General features: G+C 45.0%; 1 protein-coding gene across 6 annotated transcripts in view; it reads right to left on the reverse strand.

Moving 5' to 3' along the window:
- The window catches only part of JADE1 (jade family PHD finger 1), a 97,485-nt gene that overhangs the window by 36,889 nt on the left and 39,966 nt on the right, over positions 1-20,630 (reverse strand). For 4 of the 6 annotated variants that reach the window (XM_089525816.1, XM_089525813.1, XM_089525811.1 and 1 more), the window contains exons 3-6: positions 16,770-16,852; positions 16,599-16,673; positions 4,465-4,622; positions 984-1,171 (exon numbers count right to left, since the gene is read on the reverse strand). In XM_089525816.1, coding sequence (XP_089381942.1) covers positions 984-1,171; positions 4,465-4,622; positions 16,599-16,673; positions 16,770-16,852 — 504 coding nt within the window. Of the gene's footprint in view, positions 1-983; positions 1,172-4,464; positions 4,623-16,598; positions 16,674-16,769; positions 16,853-19,477; positions 19,622-20,630 lie in introns of those variants that run through there. The other 2 variants (XM_089525814.1, XM_089525812.1) reach the window with 2 other exon arrangements.

Raw genomic sequence — 20,630 nt, forward strand, 5'->3', positions numbered from 1 at the left:
CCACCCAAAAAAGGCTCCCTTTGATCTTGACTTACAGTCTTTTCAACCCCAAGCAAAAATGTTCTTACTCAACCAGTCATTCTAAACACTTGTGAAGTTTAGTTTGTCTTACAACATGTTGTTTGTTGTAATCATTGTTCTGTGAAATACTGGGTATGTGTTTGTATGCGTGTGTATATATACATATATATACACATGCACACACACTGAAATACTGGGTGTAGAGCCCTGTGGTGCAGTGGTTAAATGCCAGTACTGCAGCCACTCACTCAAAACCATAAGGTTGCGAGTTCAATACCAGCAAAAGGGCTCAAGCTCGACTCAGGCTTGCATCCTTCTAAGGTCACTAAAATGAGTACCCAGATTGTTGGGGGCAATTAGCTTACAGTTGTAAACCACTTAGACGCTGTTAGTTCAGTATGAAGCAGTATATAAATGAAGTTGTTTGTGTGTGTGTGTGCGCGTGCATGTGCATGCACGCATGTGTGTAGTAAACTTCACAGAAGCCTTTCAAATATTTTCTGTCAATTCTAGAGAAATGTGAAGGGTACTTTCTGAATGTTTCCACAACCTCTAGACAACTCTGAGTAGTTCATAAGCTAAATTAACTAGCCTATTAAAGCATTTCAGCATAACCTTATTTGGATTCTCAGGCAGGTTTCCATTTCCCTTAGTTTTCAACCATGTCTTAGAAATCCTGTCTTTGAGAAAACAGCTGTCATATTGCCACTTCTCAACCTAGAGCAGTGTTTCTATTTGTCTTAAACTTTTCTTTCTTCTCTGATCATCACATCCCATCTATCCCATGAATATACAAAAATATACAACTTGTTTGGGTTTCCCCCTCTTTTTGTTTCTGAACACACAGCTCAATCATACACAATATGAAGGACAGCTGTACCACTATAACAACTTGGCCTGGTCCCTGGCACTTCTCTCAAAATTCAACCCATCGCTGGTTAGTACTGCAATGCTTCACTCACCCATTTCTTTGAATTCTTCATTGGCCATTTCCAACCATGCGACATCCATGTAATTAAGGTCATAGCGACATACACTCTCAGCCAAAGTTCGAATATCAACATAGCCAAGCTCAGGGGGCTCTGAACCCGAGGAAAGAATGTATTTCCGAGGTCTGGTAAATATGACTGCTTTTGTCTCTGACACAACTCTGAAAGTGTAACAAACAGAAAGTGTTAGTTCTCTTGAAGGCTACAAAACCTCCTCCCATTCAATTTACTGTCCAAAGTTTCACAAAGACCATCTCATCATCCCATAACACTACAGTGATGTGACTGCATAAGTGTGTGTGTGTGTGTGTGTGTGTGTGTGTGTGTGTGTTATCCCATTTTCTCCCAACAGAGGACCCAAGGCAGCTTATAACAAAATAAAAATATCTGATTTTATTAGCTATTAAAAGTATTTATACTCTGCCTTTCTTCTTCTAAAAAAATGCTCTAGACAGTTTACAACATGTTTAAAATAGCATCAGCTTTTAAATACAGTGCGCCTGCACCAACCACAGGCTTGCCATCCGTGGTCTGAGCTTCTGTGGATGGAAAGCCCTGGCTTTCTCAATGGGCACACGTACATGTGGTGGTGCAAGCGGGAGCATGTGCCCATTGAAAAAGAATGGGACTTTTTATCCACGGGTTGGGTGTGTATGGAACAGATCCCTCGCAGATAGCAAGGGTGCACTGTAGCAAGAATGATAAAATACACATTTTAAAACTATTTTAAAATGAATAAAAATCCAAAAATATTATTAAATGCAAAGAATCAAAACATCAAAATTGTGGAGAGGGGTTATATAGTCTTCTGGATTTATCTAAAAATTCATCTCACTGGGTATGTATTAATATATTTATAGACGGGTCACCTTTACTGCATAAACTGCAAGATAAAGGGATATCAGAAATGCAACAAATGCAAGAATAGGTTGTATTTCAATTATCATACAATATATTCACTTTAGATCATAAAACTTCAGCTCAACCACATGGGACCTGTCACTGCCATATGATAATCCATGAATGGGTCCATGAAAACTCAAACTACAAAGATATTATTCTATTGAAATACATGTCCTGAAGTGGGGTATGAGTTTCTGGGTCTCAAAAACAAGTCAGATTTCTCCGTCTTCTGCTCTCTCATGATGCAGCACTGAATAACAGGTATTAAGGGACCCCTTCAAAATTCAGAATACAATACAGTGCCATCATAGCAGGAAGCCCATGTACTGAGGACTCCTATAAACTCAAGAGCACTTCTGCAACACTCAAAAAATTGCACCTAATGTAGCAAGAAACTTGAATGAGAATATTAAAGGTGTGCACAGGCATCCAATTTTGCCCAATAAAATTGGAGTGCTGCGTTTGAGAACAGGTGAAAAATTCTTAGCACACTGATCCTATGCATGGTAGCCACATTTTGTACTTGACGTTAATGAATCTGCCAGAAACCATAAAGATCAACTCTAAATACTTTATCAGTAAAATACTGAATCTAAAAACTGCAAAAGCAAGGAAACTAAGTAGCCTTCATTCTACTTAATAATCTGGAAAATCTATATTTCTATCACTCATAAAAGAAGCAAGAAACCTATCTAAAAGATGTAAGCATATGAGTAAACATATAAAGACAAGAAATACATGCAGCCAAGACAACAGCAATCAAATTTCAAAGTTATATAAACCTGGTTAAAAAACAATGTTTTTAACTCTCTTTTAAATCACTCTCTTTCTGTCTGCATCTAAATTAAATGAATAGGATTTACCCTATTCTATTTTTATAGAATATTTGAATATAGCCAAAATCACATTTAGAACACAGGCTATGCTGCACTTTCAACACAAATTATGCAACCACAAATCTTCACAACTTCAGACTATACTTCAAAGCTGGATGCCAACATGAAATTAATTTATGCAGCAGTCACATGAAAGACTCATGGGGGAATCATGCTGAAAACAATAGATGGAGGTTACAGACATAACATTTTATATAATTACCTAGAACATTTTACAAGGAAAGCTTCACATTCCACAATGAGAAAAGCTCCTAATAGTATAATATTTGTATGGTCACTTCTGTTTGGGGGAGGGGGGGTAATCTATAGTTTAAGGGAGGAACAGCTTCTGAGAATATATATACTTTCTACACCATAGTCTGCAGGTTCAATTCATGCCATCATAATATTAAAAGGAGGTGGTTTGAGATGGTATAAGGCAGCTTCCTACACTCTTAAATCTAATATGCGATCTAAAAGAATGACCACAGTGAATAAGGCTGTGTCCGCACAAACCAAATAACACATCCTCCCCATATCCTCAGGACAAATAGTCCTGATGACTCAAGGCCTAATCCCTAGTTCTGATGCAAATAGCACTGAACCCACTGTATCCCCCTCTATACTGAATTTTTAAAAACCCTCATCTTTTGCTCTGGTTCTTCCAGAACATCAGTGGGCTGTTCACACACACATCCTGCTGTGCCACCCGTCAGTGCAAGTTACTCCCCCCGAGCTCAGAATGAAGCACCCAGACAGGTGATCGAAATTGAGCACCTTGTTTTCAGCTTCTGGGGGAGTGACCTGTGGCAGCACAGCAGGGTATGTGTGTGTGTAACAGCCAACCGCTGCTGCTCCGGAGTGCCTGGGTAACAGCGCAACACTGAGGCAGCTTCAGAATCAGAATACTCCAGGCTGCTCCTGGAGTATTCTGGACCAGGCAGGCACACCCTAAATCAGTATTAATGTGTACATATTCTGAAATGATTTCATTCTGGTTGAACATTGCAGAATTTTCTCATTTTTCCACAGATCATGTTACTGTGGTAGTGGGTTTTGCTGAAGGAAAATGAGTTTGTTATGTATAAATAGGTAACACTGGAGTTTGAGGAGGGAAATAGAGACATGTAACAGCATCAGAGAATGGCTGAATAAAACAGGGAAATTTAGAAATTGAGCTTAATACAGGTCACCCATTGTGACAATCAGAAATCTGAACTATGTGTTCACATATTTATAAGGTTTCAGCCACAATTGCCATGAAGCAAACCTTTTTAGAAGTTATTTTCTGTCAATACCTATGTAATTTATGTCACTTCTATGAGGAATCAGCATTTCTAGACATGGGCAGAGGAAAGGAGGAAAAGAAACAAGTTCCTCCCTAAAGAACTGAGCCTACTGCTTTTGGCTAAGGCAATCTGTATGGTCACAAATAGCAGTAGAAGAATAATCCCAGCTTGTTCTCCACCTCCCTGGAAGGACTGATCAGAAATGAGACTAAAGGATGCAAAGGAATGAAGCACACCTCTGAAAGCCCCAGTCACAAAGTTGCAGATTCTTAGATCCACCTGATCAGACTAAATATGGAAATCCAAAATACAGGCATCTAGAGTTGCTTAAAAAATTAGGTAAATGGGATGATTGTTTGGTTTCCTAGTGGCTTCACCAAACTATACCTGGCTCTGGGCTCTGGGATTGTCCCAGGACTGACTGGCACCTGAACACCCTTCTCCCATTCCTGTCTCCAGGGATCTGCCAACACATAGTAATCATCAGGGTTTAGCTGGTAAGAATCAGGTAGCTTCATAGCAGTGATCAGGTCAGTTCTGAACACCTGCAAAAGAAAGGGAGAGGGAGAGAAAGAGAGAAAGATGAGATACTGACATCTGATATTTACATTCTATGCTTCACAGCTCCAGGGTTACCATGGAGCAGTATGCACACCAAGTTCGCTGTTTCAACAACAAACTAACATGGTCTCTTATGAAGCCAAACAGTTAACCACATCAGCATGCTGAAACAGACAGGTGGAAAGCACATTTAATTGGACTCATGGTCTACAGTTCTATTACTTGCCTTCCTTAGTACACACAACACTACTGTGTAAAGGGATCATCAGTTTTTACCAATGTAAATTGAAATGAGAGTTATTCAAATCCTACCTAAATAAAATCCCATATGAAAGATCCTGTTCTTTTCTTTCACACTATTTACTAGTGCTATAAAGCCAAGTTTTTAAAAGTTACTTTTTGGATCTTCCACTTTCATAATCCCCTAATCAGTATGAGCAGTGGCCAGAGAATAATAGTCAAGAAAAAGAACTTCTCAAAGCTCTGTAGTAAGGGCAAACCATGTATTATCTTGATGCTGGCAAGTTTACTGGCATTTTCATTTTAAGACAAGGTCAGAGTTCAGAGATAACCATGTCCCTGCAGCCAAACTATAAAGCAGCACATGCTCTGTATCCTTTAACATCCCAGGTTCACTTCCCAGCATATCAGCAGAGCTGCAACCACCTCTACTTGAGAACAAGTACCACTCATAATAGGCAATAGTGAGCAAAATAATCCATTGATCAGATCAGGATAAAGGAGCTCCTGATATCTCCACAAAGCATAGGCTCACTGGTTAAGGCAACTTTGAACTGGTGCCCATGAGAGAATTTCTCCAGAGGTTGTTGAAACTCAGCATCAACTTTAAATGGACAAGGAAGCATGTGTGAGTAATGTGACTGGCAGCAAGTAGTACAGTGTGTAGCAGAGGTACATACAATCTCTACAAATACTCCATTAAGTTCACACTCTCGCTGTATGACTGATGGGATCTTACTGCCTTCTAATGTACCTAATTCTGGTTCTTCTCAGGGTCATGTGGAATAAACTGTTGACATGAGAGCAATAGATTTTCCATGTGATATCCATAACTGAAGGCCAGTGGCTGATTCTCGAGATGGCTTTACCACAACAATTTGGTTAGGGGAATACATGGTTTACCTGTAGCAAGAGTCAATATTTACTCTGTAAAGGAAAACTCTGGCTTTCATAATCAGATCAGTACTAATTCAAACCAAAGTTCTAGTCATCAGTGTGCTTCACATATTTACACATATAGCTGAAGGCAAAGATCCCAGTTCAGATCTTCCACCAAGTATGTGACCCGGTTGTCAGGGATGGTGACAATGGAAGAAGGACCTTTTCTCCCTCCATGTGTTTTAAACACAGGAGGCATTTATGACTAAATCTCAAGGCCTTAATAAAAATTAATCCACATGTGAATCTAATGTTAACTTAGAAGTCACCTCATGGAGACTTGCATGACTGAAAATGTAAGCATGAGGACGGGCCCTAAGGCCAGACCATCAATTGCATTTTAATTCATTCCTGCATGGCACTACTAATTGCTACAAGATTTGAGCCTGTTCTGGCATCATGCCCAACTGAGAAACAAACATCCCTCAACCTGGCAGGATGTAAGCCACAGTGAAACTATGTCAGAAGGATAGAGGCCAAAAGCAGGTGACAATTTAACCGCCATCTGAGCATCAGCCTAGCAAGAAAGCTGTACACCTGGTTGTCCACCAGAGGACATGCTACAGATGCCTTCTTTCATTTAGCCAGCATATCAGCCAGGCAAGTTTGTAGCCAAGATTCTTGTTGCAGCCCCACAGTGTGTACTGTTAGAGGACCATCTGTCCTCCAGATTAACAATTACATACTTTGCAGCCACAGTTCTAACTTTGCTTTGAATGCAACAATTTCTAAACTAATCAGACATCTTGGAAGTTGTAGGAATTTATCAGCCACAAACAAGCAGGGATGGGGTACCTAATCCAGCATTTGTCATGAGTTAAGTGGGCATAAATCTGTGGGGAAAGCCTAAGATCTGGCCCTTACATGTGCTTGAGTCAAACTGATTTGTCACTGCTGATCAGCAAAACAGAAGCCACAAAGTGGCAGGCATTAAAAGGAACAAGACTGTTCATTTCCTCTCCTCACATACTCATGCCAATAAAATATTACAAAGCAACCAGAAATAATTCATGCTTAGCACTGCATCTTCAAGCTTATGTATTAACAGTAACTGCTGAATGCCATGTGCAACAAAGCAGGAGTTACCAAGTCTAAACAGTGCTGGGCAGGGATGAGATAGATACTGGAATACTGGAATTTTGCTGCAGTTGTGAAGGAAGCAAGGCACGTGAAAAAACAGGCTTCTCAGAGCTTCCCTCTCTCTTCTTTAGCCACTGCCACATGATCCCAGAACAAGTGAAATCACTGCCATAATATGCAAAATGATTCCAGCCAAGAATTAGAGAATTTTTACACAAGCAGAACAAATGAATCAGTCCATGCAGAGCTAACAAAGATCACCACAAGACAGACAGCATCTCTTAAACAATCCACCTGAGGCCTCTCCAGTTTGTGGCCAGTGCAGTAAGCAAGCCACACAACTCAGTTCCATTCTACACACTTACAAGGCTGCAAACAGATTGTCTAGGATGGAGGGGAAAGCAGCAAAATATTGTTTATTCTGGCTCATATCCTCAAACCACTTATGGCTTAATTCCAGAGCTTTACTGGGACTGATCTAGTGTCAATGCTTGGATCATGGCATGGTATGCTTTTCCAATACTGCAGGGTGAGAATGTGAATGTATTTCTTGCACACTGTCCGATATATCAATCGCTCTCACTACACTGCATTTATGGCATATTGCTATCCACTTCTATCGTATCACAATAGTTAGAGATTTCTCTAGAACAGAGAAATTGTACTAACTGTACAGGCACATTAAGTAGGAGCGTTAAGCATGGATTCACTCCAAGGGATGTTGCTGGCTGGGTTGATTCTGGGATGTGCGCAATTAAAAGCAGGGGTATTTAAAGTATCACAGAGAGTCCCATTAGCTCTGAGCGACATCAAACTCAAAATGAGGAACAAAGTGGTCAAAGAGATGCTTATGCTGCCATGACTGACAATTCTTTAGTCTAGCTCCTTGAGTAAGGATTCTGCATATCACATATAGTCAAGACTGGAAATGTTACTTTTCATATTTCAGACAGCACATCCAATGGCCAATGGAGAATGGGTGATTCTGGGACTTGTAATCTAGAAAGTAACTTCTCCAAAATCTCCATGTAAGTATCTTGAAAGAAGTTGGGCAAGAGTAGTCTGCGTTACTCGCCTGTCCCATTAGAAAAACAGTCTTTATGCCCCACCGTTCCAGAGCAAGAAACCTAAAAATTCTTAACATCCTTTGTTTGCAGCAGGGATTCAGAAAGTGTGACCCTCCAGATGTTGTGCTGCAACAACCATCCTCTCCACTAGATGTATCAACTAAGGTAAATGGGGGCTGCAGTCCATAAACACCTGGAGAAGGACAGGTTGCTTACCTGTAACTGTATTTCTTCGAGTGGTCATCTGCGAATACATACAAATGGGTTTCACTGCGCCTGCGCAGTGCTGTTCGGAAACTTCTAGAATCACTGGGCAAAGTTTACTTTGCAACATATAGAAACTTTTTGGCGGTAACCCCGCCCACCCGTTATAAGGCCCCTGCCTTCCCGCTCTTTCCCCAGTTCCGCAATTTTTTCCGCCAAGCAGGCGATGGAAAGAGGCAATAAGAGCAGGACACTGAGGGGATGGACGGGTGGGATTTGTATGTATTCGCAGATGACCACTCAAAGAAATACAGTTACAGGTAAGCAACCTGTCCTTCTTCTTCGTGGTCTCTGCGAATCATACAAATGGGTTTAGACTGACAAGCTTAGGTATGCGGCGGAGGGAGTGTCCTGAGACCAAAGCTATGGTAAACCAAAGGTACATTTATTACAACAATAAACACCTTGAACCATAAAAAGAGTCAGTCTTTTTGTTCATGCACAAACTCAACATTGCAATAACATTGCAAACCCTGAGAAGGGAAGAAAGGGTCATGCAAGACCAATCCCATTGAAATCGTGCAAATCAACATTCAACAGAATGTAAAACAGTGGCATTATGCACATACATGCTAAAAACACAAACCATCAGTAGTGCAATCAATGCAACCCTGAAACCAACACAGCCCTCCCAAAAGCTGCGTCTCGAATGGCTCTGGTGTCCAACCTATAATGTTTGATAAAAGTCAAAGGTTGGGACCAGACAGCAGCCTTACAGACATCCTCCAAGGGGATCCCCGAGAGGAATGCGGAAGACGCTGACATTGCCCTTGTAGAATGGGACCGAACCCTGCCAGGGAGAGGTTTGCCCAAGAGTTCATAGCAGAGGTGAATGGTACCGGCCACCCATTTCGAAAACCTCTGCGCAGACACAGGCAACCCTTTTTTCGGTACCGAGTAGCATTGGAAAAGTCTCTCGGACCGACTGGAGGCAGCAGTTCTGTCCAGGTAAAACGCCAGCGCTCTCCTGACATCAAGAGAGTGCAGGCTCCGCTCCGCATCCAAAGTCGGGTTGGAAGCGAGGGTCGGCAACACAATGTCCTGGCACATATGGAAAGCAGACACAACCTTAGGCAAGAAAGTAATGTCAGTCCGCAGGACCACCTTATCTTTGTGAAACCTCAGGAAGGGCTGGTCCCTCCGCAAGGCACAGAGTTCGCCCGCACGGCGGGGAGAGGTGATGGCCACAAGAAAGGCGGTTTTCCAAGTCAGTAGTCTCAAGTCCGCCGTGGCCATCGGTTCAAAGGGCTTGGATTGGAGTGCGGACAGTACCGCCTCCAAGCTCCAAGCCGGCGCCGGTACCGACACAGGAGGATGCAAGTTGGCACATCCCTTAAGGAACCCTTTCACCAAAGGATCCCTAAAAAAGGAAGCCCTCCCCCCGAATTGGTACTTAGCACAAATGGCAGACAAATAGCACTTGATGGACGCGAGGCACAGCCCCTCATCCAAGAGCGCCATCAAAAATTCCAGCACCACCGGAGTGGACACTTGAGCAGGAGACAAGCCCTTCCCATCAAGGAAGAGGTTAAACCGTTTCCATTTCAGGGCATAGGACCGCTGAGTAGAGGGTTTCCTTGCAGCCAGGATCACCGTCCTCACCGACTCCGGCAGGGCGGTTAGGGCTGTATCTTCCAGGCCACCAGCGGTAGGTTCACGATGTCCGGGTGCAAGATCTGGCCGTCCTGGGTCGACAGCAGGTCGGGACGGAAGTCGAGGCGGAGGAAGCATCTCCTGGAGAGGTGGAGAAGGGATGCGAACCACGGCTGTCTGGGCCACCACGGGGTGATCAGGATCGCATGCGAACGGTCCGCTGTCATCTTGGACACCACCCTGGTGATGAGAGGGAAGGGAGGAAAGGCGTACAGCAGCTCTCCCATCCAGAGGAAGGCGAACGTGTCTCCGAGGGATCCGTCCATTAGCCTTCTGGAGCAGAACTGGGGACAGTGGCTGTTCCACTCGGTCGCGAAGAGGTCAATCCGGGGGGTTCCCCACCGCTCGAACAGGTCGCCGACTGTTTCTGGATGGAGCCTCCACTCGTGGCACACCGAAGAGGATCTGCTTAGACGATCTGCCAGTTCGTTGTCCTCTCCTGGGAGGTGAATCGCCTGGAGGAGCACGCGTCTCTGGATGCACTAGTCCCAGATGCGAAGAGTGATTTCGAGCAGAGTCTTGGACTTGGTGCCTCCCTGCTTGTTGATATAATACATCACGGTAGTATTGTCCGTTCTGAGGAGGACCACCTTGCCTGTGACCGTGAGCTCGAATGCCCTCAGAGCCTTTTCGACTGCGAGCATCTCCAAAGCATTGATGTGGAGATGTTTGTCCTGGGCCGCCCACTTGTCCTTGACAACCAGGTCGAGTAGGTGGGCGCCCCAGCCTTCCAGAGAGGCATCGGTCGTCAGAGTCAATTGAGGCTGAGGCTGATGGAAGGGCATCCCGATACAGACGTTGCGATCGTCCAACCACCATCTTAGGGAGGCGGCCACCGGCCTCGGTACCGTGAGCCACTTTGACGGAGAGTCCTCCATAGGGGAGAGGACTGAGAGGAACCAGGACTGCAGGGGGCGCAGGCGAAGTCGTGCCCACGGTGTCACGAAGGTCGTTGACGCCATGTGTCCCAGAGCAACTTGGACGTCCCTGGCCCTCACCCTTCTGTGGGAAATGCAAGGCTTCAGTGATGCTACTAACGCCTGGAAGCGGTCCACGGGAAGGAAGGCGGAGCATCTTTCGGAGTCGAGGATGGCTCCGATGAACTTGGCCTGCCTGGCCGGAGTGAAGTGGGACTTCTCCTTGTTGACGACCAGACCGAGAGAGTCCAACAGACGCAAGGCGAATGAGATTGCCTCTCGGAGATCCTGTTGCGAGTCGGCGACAAACAGCCAGTCGTCCAGATAAGGGAAGACCCTGTAGCCTCTCTGGTGGAGGTATGCTACCACCGGAGCCATGCACTTTGTAAAGACCCGTGGAGCCGTGGCAAGGCCGAAGGGAAGCACGTTGTAGTGGTACGCGGTGGAGCCGACGGCGAAGGCGAAGGCGAGGAATCTCCTGTGGGACTCCCAAATTCCGATGTGGAAGTAGGCGTCCTTCAAGTCGACCGTTGCAAACCACAGGCCCTGGTACAGGAGAGGCAAAATAGAAGCCAAGGTTACCATCCGGAACCGGCAGTATTCAAGGAAAAGGTTCAACTGTCTTAAGTCCAAAATGGGTCTGATGCCGCCGTCTGCCTTCGGTACCGTGAAGTACCTGGAGAAAAATGCCCTGGAACAGTGTTCGGGGGATAACGGAGAGATTGCCCCTTTGAGGAGCAAAGCGCGCACTTCGTTGAGAAGGGTGTCCGAGGGGGGGGTGGAAATAAAAGCTCCGGTGGGCGGGAGCTCTTCAAACTCGAGGGAATAACCCCTACAGACAATGTCTAGTACCCAGGAGTCGGAAGAAATAGAGGCCCAAACGTTGGCAAAGGGCCTAAGGATGTCCAGGAAGCACAGAGGGGAGGCGAAGTGCGCGGGAGGTTTTCATGCCCTCTTCTTGCCTTGGTCGGGGTCTTGCCGGCGGTTTTTACGGTACCGGGAAGACTGGTTACGGCGGCCAGAAGATGAAGAGGATTGGGACGGGTACCTTTGGCGCTGGGAGCCCTGCTGATGAAACTGGCGGTCCTGATAGGAGGACCTATGGAATTGACCTTGCTGCTGCTGCCAAGGGCGAAATCGCTTGCGGAAAGGGGATGGAACGGGGGCCGACATACCATGTTTCCTCGCCGCCGCCTTCATCCTGAACTTACGATTAAGCCTATCGTCCGTCTCGGCATGGAACAGGCCCGAGTCATCGATGGGCATGTCTTCCATCGTGGCTCTGACACTAGAATTGAGGTCCGAGCCCCTTAGCCAGGCGTGCCTCCTCAGGGTGAGGGATGCTGCCATGGCCCTGCCCGAACACTCCACGACATTCCTGGACGCCGTGATGAGCCAGGCGCCAATGGAATGGGCGTCATCCCTGATTTCAGTCAGAGTCCGTTGCACCCCATCCGGGACGTCCGGCACGATCGGGGAGATGCCCTCCATCAGGGTTTGGACATAGGCACCCATACAGGCAGTGTAGTTGGTCGCCTTCACCGCCAACGCAGCCGCTGCATAAGCCTTTCTAGCTAAGGCATCAATCTTCCTGGCCTCCTTATCCATTGGTGACGCCGCCTGACGCTGCGTGGAGACCTGCTGGGAGCCCTCGACGATAGCCGAATTCTGGCGAGGGTGTGAGGTCAGCCAAGGTGAGTTCGGAGCCGAAACCCTGTAGAGGGACTCGATCTTACACGGCGGGCCAAGGAGTGAAGAAGGAGCATCCCAGGAGCGCTTGACCAAAGTCTCCAGAGACGGCAGGAACGGCACGGAGGGTGTCGCATGGACTCGACCCCGCACCCTGCGCTCAACCGGGTCCTTGGCCTCCTCTTCAGGGTACGAGAGCTCGATGTCCAGAGCCCTGGACATCTTAATAACATGCTCCGCAAAAGATCTGACGTCATCCGTCGGGGAGGCTACCTCCGGGTGGTGAAGGAATTGAGGGGAATCCCGAGCAAGTTCGTCTTCACCCGAGGCGACATCACAGCCGATGGGGTCCGGTTCCGAATCAGAAGAGAGCAGCTCAACAGCAGCCACAGGTCTGGTGCGTTCAGTCGGCCGGGTCACGGGCAGCAAGGAGGTGGCTGAAGACGGCCCTGGTCGATCGGCCCGTTCCTCGGGTCGGTGTCGATCCTGGCCATGAGCACGGTCGTGCTCACGAGTGCGGTCCCGCACCGAAGTGGGCTTAGCCAACGCGACCTCTCTCGGGACTGGCAAAAAGAACTGGTCAGTTTCCGAGTCGTAAAAATACGTAACATCATCGGGCTCCCGAGCCGGTGAACGCGGAGCAGGTGAAGGAGACCTCGCTGGTAGGTCAGAAGGGTCCTCATCCTCTGAGAGGAGAAAAGGGAGAGCTGTCGAAGTCGACGGATCTTGGAGAGAGGATGATTGGACGGTGGCCACACGGTCACGACCCCTCACAGGGGAGTGAACCTCGACAGACGGTGTGGCGAGGGAAGCAACCGTCACCGGGGAGTCGGGACCAGGGCGCTCTCGATGATGGGCCTTGCGGGACCGAGAAGTCTCCTTGGGCGCGGCCAGTCTCTTGGATGGAGACCCTGACTGAGAACTTGGGTGACCACTAGACGACTTGGCCTTTTTTGCAGCAGAAGATGTTGAGGCCGAGGCCGATGATTGCCTCTTCTTGCCAGACTTAGGGCGAGCAGGTGCATCCGGGGGAAAGAAGAGGATCGGTGACTCCGAGATTCTAGCCACCTGTCCGGCTCCATCCTTCTTCCCGGAGGTGGGCTCCTTTGGGCCCGAGGCATCGGGTTCGGAGGCGGCCCGTTTCGAAACGGAATCCTCCGGTTTGGAGGGCTTGGAATGGTCCGACGATCCCGACCTGGCCTTGGACTTCTTGGAGCTGGACGAAGTCGCCGAAGCCGCCTTATGGGACCTCTGGTCGGAGGCCGCTCGGTGGGATGACCCCGATGCCTCGGAAGGGGCTCCCTCTTCGCGAGGTGGAGCAGAGGCGGCAGCAGAACCCGATGACCCAGATTTATGAGGGTGCTTAGCGGGTTTGGAGGTGGCACTGGGCTTAGTGGAGCCGCGGGCCACAGGGGGTGCGGCGTCAGAAACCCCCGAATCCAGCACCAGCGAAGTAGAGGGAGGTGCGCTGGCCGGGCCATCACGGGCCGGGAGAGAAGGAGCCACAGCAGAAGCCGAGGGGGCCGAGGCAGGGCGAGAATCCCCCTCCTGAATCTTGCCCTGGGCTATTGCGGAAGTCAGCCGCGATTCCCGGTTCTTTCGGGCTTGGGAAGACATAGACTTACAGAGGCTGCAAGCCCTGGGGTCGTGGTCCCGGCCGAGACACAGCAGGCAAGAGGAATGCGGGTCTTGTACAGGAACTTTTCCTCCACAGACGTCACATTTCTTGAACGGAGGAGACATCGTTTATCGAAGTCGACAAGCCAAAAACGAGATCCGAAATCCAAATCGAAGTACACGGTCCGAGGTCAAAAAGCACGGGGGAAGAAGAGAAGCCAAAGTCCAGAGAAACAGTCCGAGTCAAATAGAACCAGTGATCCAACAAACTAGCAAGAGCGAAGTTCCAAACAGCAACCAGCACGGCGGAAAAAAGATACTGGGGAAAGAGCGGGAAGGCAGGGGCCTTATAACAGGTGGGCGGGGTTACTGCCAAAAAGTTTCTATATGTTGCAAAGTAAACTTTGCCCAGTGATTCTAGAAGTTTCCGAACAGCACTGCGCAGGCGCAGTGAAACCCATTTGTATGATTCGCAGAGACCACGAAGAAGAAACATATGTTCCACAGCTGTACTTTACCAAAAAATGACAGTATTACAGCAATACCAAGGATAAACTTTTTGAAAAAAGTTTTCGTTAAGTAAAAGGTAGACATTGCATTTGTAGGAAATTATAGTGCTATTAAGCCTTTTTAATTTGGCATCATCTACAAACATTACTAAAGATCACAAGCTACAGAATAATATTTCTCTAATGATTATGCCAAGCCTAAGAGTTCATACTTTTTTTTTTAAGATCTTAAATATCTGGGGGAAAACAGGGTGTGAACACTACTAAGCCTAAACATTTGTGGTGAGTTGCTTTGGCTACAAGACAAAGGAGGATTTAATGGGACATCAAGAATATAATTTGCAAGAATTACCACCTCATACTGCCATCCAGGCTGCTCTGCAGATGCAACTGGCATGCTTAGAGCCAACACCATAAAATTATTGATCTCTAAAACAGAAACTGGCACACACATCAGCACATAGAACTTTTAAGAACTGGTGCCTTGTTTTCCTTTTCTCCTGTCAACACATTCTTTCTCTCTTCTGCATCACATTTCAGATTGGAAACCTGAGAGTAAGGGCCATCTTGTCAATAATTTTAAATAAAACACTCTTGGAGCCTTCCCAGCTGAGGTGTGTGATGCAAATATTTTTAACCAATAAATATATGAAAGGACATTTTGAAATCAGCATATTAGAGTGTGTGGAGAAACATTCAGCACATATTCAAGATAATTCAAGACAATGCAGAGAAGAATGAAGACTTGAAAAGTGAAAGATACAGCATCCCAGCAATAATGTACTTCAGGAATGGGTGAAATAACTGGTTTTCCCTTTCAGTTCAAAGGAAGAAGCAAACCACTTCATGCATTCCTTTACATATGCAAATCTGCACCTACAATTAGAAAAAATGAGACAGGCCATCCACCAACATCATCCTAAAGGTGACCAAAAGAATTGCCCACACCTATACAATATGTGTACTGTACTTCTGTTTTGTGTTCACCAATGAGAACAACTAGAATAGTAATAGATCAGGCCATTGCCAACTATGGCCTCAGGGGCTGGGGGAAAATACATTGTTTGGACTGCAGTTCCTGAATACACAAGTCAATATGGCCACTTTCTGAAGACTCTTGGGAGGTTTAATTCAAAAAACAAAACTTTCCCAAGCTCTAGATAGCAAGTACATAGGAAGCCCCACAATTATTGGATTCCCTTCCTACTCCTTTGCACTTTACACCTTTGATGCCCTTATAAAATCTTTTAAAAGTTCTTTGTACAAACTGGGACTTCTAACTAAGCAGTAAAAGGTGTATTCTACTCTGAACAACCTGGAACCCAGCACAGTATCTTCAATTTTGATAGTTATTTTTGTTTATTTATGTGTGTTTGCATCTATCACTACCACCCACTACTCAAAAACTGATTTATGAAGTTATGTTTCTGAAAAGTAGGTTAAAAAATTAGTAAATACATACATTCATTTGGCCAGCTGGTTATAATAGCATCAGGGTAGTAATTGTGGACAAGGAGGAACAAAAGTGACAAGAGATATGACTTGACCTAAACCCAAAATGTGTTAAGATACATGATTTCAATAAAATTCTACCCTAAAAAATAAAACCTTTCCCTTTAATATTATTTTTATCCCATGGTGCATCTGCCAATCTGCACCAAGTTTGCAGTTGGTGATCCATTGTAAACAGTTACATTTGCTTTGTATTTCCTTCTCTGATCTGATTTCTCAAAGTGATGTCTGTGAAGCACTGAAAAAAGCAAAGATTTCTCCTCCCTGAACAAGGATAGTCATTAGTGCCACATAATAGCTAGGAAACTACACAAAGCAGTCCTAAAAATACATTTTCACTGTTTACCACGAATCAAAAGACAAATTACCCAACATAATTTTTAAAAAGAAAAAAAGAAAGGAAAGGACTAAAAAAAAAAAACTAAGTTGGGTTGGTGCCAAACTAACCCAATATTCATGGCTAAATAACTAACTTGATGCTGGCAGGGACTGTGGCAGCAGCTGAGCTCCCTGATCTCCTGGCCAGAAGAAAGGTTGTTGGGTGCCAACTGAGACGGAGCAGAAAAGGAAAGAAAAAGAAGTATTAGGAAAAGGAGTCACATCTGTGTTTCATCAAGATGTATGGTTATTTAACAAAAGAGTACCTCTGATGGTTTTCTGTCTTCGTGCTTGGAACATGAACTCCTCCGGTGCTGAGACCTAGAATGCTGGGACCAGGTTGACAAGCCTAGAGAAGGAAAGAAACAGAAAGCTAAGAACTGAACACAAAATGATCCAATAGGGATTGGCTCATCCCCATTTTCACATACTGTCTAAATCTGACATTATTGAGATTTCTTTATTAAAGCCTGTAAGCACTAGCTGTTTATTCCACTCCTCACTGTTTCATAATGAATGTAGAAGAAAAAAACTGCTGGCTCAGATTTTTCCAGGTATTTCTCACACCTCTGTAGATTACCTAATCAACACACCAGTGACCACCATTTTGGATTCAAAATGGTTTAGATGATACCGTTTACTGCCCCAGCTAAAGTGCTAGGATATGACAGTAACTAACAAGCCTTTTAAATTGCCATTTTTTTCTGATTTCAGCTTTCTCACACACATACCAACAGATGTACTTCTCAAAACCTGATAAAGAGTTCTACAAAACTACCAGTAGTTGATCTTATGAAAGAAATCATGTTATATTAAAGAACAAAATACTGTAGGTCAAAAACTGGTTACAGGTGTTCCCCTTTACTGCTATAATAATGTATATTACCCAACTGGGCTTTCTAATGCCCAAAACCATCTGAAAAAAACGTAATTACACTCAACCCTCCATATTTGCGGATTTGATATTTGCGGATTTGATTATTCACAGATTTGATTAATAAGTTCTCTCTAAGAATTTGATTATTCACAGATTTGATTAATAAGTTCTCTCTAAGAATCTCTAGGTCTTCCAGTGCAACTCTATGGTCAACTTTAACCAACGGTCGCACTGAAGGACCTAAAGATTCCTAGAGAGGTGTCCTCTCAGGTAAAAACATGGTGTTTTTGTTATTTGTGGTTTTTCCATATTCACGGGGGTCTTGTCCCCCTAACACTAGCGAATATGGAGGGACAAGTGTATTTCTGATAGATAAGAGATAGGGAGCTAAAGAGATAGACTTTTTAATTTTGCTACATACCATTGCAATGGTTTGTTTTACCTTTATACAACATAGCCTTTCATCCATGTCCAACACATATTATCTTCTCAGATATTGCAAAAATACGGTGAGCCCAGTAGCAGAAAATAATACTTAGAGCTGAAATATGAGTTCAACTGTGAATAATCTCCTCTATAGAAAAATCAAGAGCACCAATGGAAGGAAGAGCCATATGGTGGACATTGAGATTTTACAGAGGCATTATTCTAATGTTTAGGAACCAAGAGTGTAAAGGAAATTCACATCTTGTTTGCAACCTGCCATCAACTGATAACCAGATAAATTACTTCCTCTTGGCAAAGACAGCTTAGGCACAGCTTGATAAAAAACTCTGAATCTGGATTTGCTGAAAAATTAAGATGAATATAGTAATGCCCACTAAGGAAGAGGAATAGATCCCAAAATTCAAGACTTGCTAATACTGCAAATTGTAGGAATGGTTTAAGTGGCCATAGAAACCTGAGGGAAACACTGAGTAAAAAGGTATTTGGGCTATAAATTGTCAGATATCTTTGTTCCTGAGTTTCCATGATAGAAAAATGCTAGTTACAGGAAGAAGCTGAGAAATTAGGAACTGAGTCAAAGGAATCCTCTGAGTACAAATAAATATAGCAAAACATAAACATCAATAACGGCATTAACAAAATAACTAACATCGGGGAAAAACAGATGGGCAAGAAAAAGTGACTTGAAGTTGCCTTTTCCGAAGCTGCATTGAAACCCTACCAACCACACCACCCGCTCCCAAGGCAGCTGGAGTGTGCATGTCATGACCACATGGCATGGCTTCAAGCTGTGCCATTGGGTACTTTTTAAAAAAACTGTTCCCCTCACCATTTCTGTGCACCTTCGCAGAAGCGAACTGCCAGCGACTGTCATCCTACTAGATGACCATCTTTGTGAACTTGCACACATTCACATGTGCAGCGACAGGACATCAGAACAGAGGTGTGCCCATGCAGATGCCAGCAAGGTACAATCATGGCCCCTTCACCCCATGCTCCCTATTTGACTATCTGTTGTGTGTATGTTGTATTCATCTCCATGAAAGGTGCCATGCTTTCTCTTTGGGCATTTCCACCCTCACCACTCAGGTACAGCAGCTCCATCCCTTTTAAATGAGCAACTGCGATGGGGCGTTTACATGCATAATTAGAGTTAGGGTTAGGAAAGAGCACGTGTTTAGAGCCACCCTGGCATCAGTGCATTTAAACATGCATGTGAAGATGTGACCTTTCCGGGAAGAAGTGGGAAAATCCAGCTCTTTTTTAAGTCTGACTTTTCTCTCTGTAGTGCAGCTTGGGTGCACTTTCTGGCTGGTTTCAAGGCGTGTGTCGTCTAAATGCCTTGCCTTAAAGCCAGCTAGAAACCAGCTTATTCTGACAATCTGTTTCGCCCCACCAATACCTTAAAATTGGAAACCTACATCAAAACTATACAGTGAGTATTCTGACTATGTATGGAGATGACAAGCCAAAGATGGAGATGATACCACAGAGCAAGTGGACTGGACAGCAAAATATAACTGTGAAGTCAGTGGAGAATCAGATACTGCTGTGAATTACTTCCATATTTTTCAGGTTGAGGTGCTTATTCAACAATTTCCTCTTCAGCTGTGGAAAGAGTGAAAATAGGAGAACAAATCACTTGCTCACCTGTGCCTCTGAGTACCAATTGCTGGTTGCTGCTTTCATGCTGTCCTGTTTCTGGGCTACCCACTGTCATGTGATTGGCCACTGTGGAGACAGAATTCTGGACTAGATACGAGCTGAATTGTCTATCCCTCTATCCGTTTAGTCTCCAGTTTCCTCGCCCCTCATGCTGATGGATAATGACAATTCTGCAATGGATATACTCAATTGGTGTTCTAAGGTTCTAACTTATGTGAAAGTCCTCAAAGACATGGGAGTTTCTCCCTCTTCAGACTCATTACCCTCCACATTCAGAGGCTGATAGAAGTGATGACAGAGCAGAGCAGGGAAAAAGCACTCCCCTTCTCACGGCAATTACAGCTCAGCTCTTGGTGAGCTCTTCTTATATGTAGGAGGAAGGTGGTAAAAAAAGAAGTGAGTGAGAGAGTATAGGGGGGAAATTACAAGATTTTTAGTTTTCCCCAGCCATCTCGTTCTTTCCTGTCTTCACCTCCCTGGTGGTGCGGTGGTTAAATGCAGCTACTCACTCACAGTCACAAGGTTGCGAGTTCAATACCAGCCAGGGGCTCCAGGGTTAATTCAACCTGACATCCTTCCAAGGTTGCTAAAATGAGTACCCAGCTTGTTGGGGGCAATTAGCTTACACATTGTAAACCGCTTAGGGAGTGTCATGATAAGCAGTATAGAAATGTACTTGCTATTGCTGTTCTTGTAGAAAGATAAAAACGAGCCTTCCGTGTTCCAAACATACCTCACGTTACCTATTAGCTTAAGGAAACTGTCCATGCTCCAATGTTACAAGCATTGTCAAAAAGGGAAAGATACCCAGTGTTTCCAGGAAGGAGTATGCAAGAGGAAGAAGCAAAACATACTCATATCTGTGAGTCTGTCATGACTATGTTTACAGAACATTGTTCAAAAAGACTAGGATTATATAATCAAATTCTATACACCCTAGGAAATCCAATGAAATGGTTACATTTATCACCTTCTGTTAAACTGAACTCTCAGGGGTAATATACATAATATGCTTTTTCTGTATGTAGAATCCTGATCACCTTGGGCATGCACTTGCACTGACAAGTGATGTATAACCTCAGACAGCGCATTCAGCCAACAAGCAATATCCTTCACTATGTTTTCTAGGAAAAGAACC

Source organism: Sceloporus occidentalis, unplaced genomic scaffold (assembly GCF_023333645.1).
Source record: "Sceloporus occidentalis isolate IW3139 unplaced genomic scaffold, rSceOcc1.0.p SCAF_5, whole genome shotgun sequence".
NCBI lineage: Eukaryota > Metazoa > Chordata > Lepidosauria > Squamata > Phrynosomatidae > Sceloporus > Sceloporus occidentalis.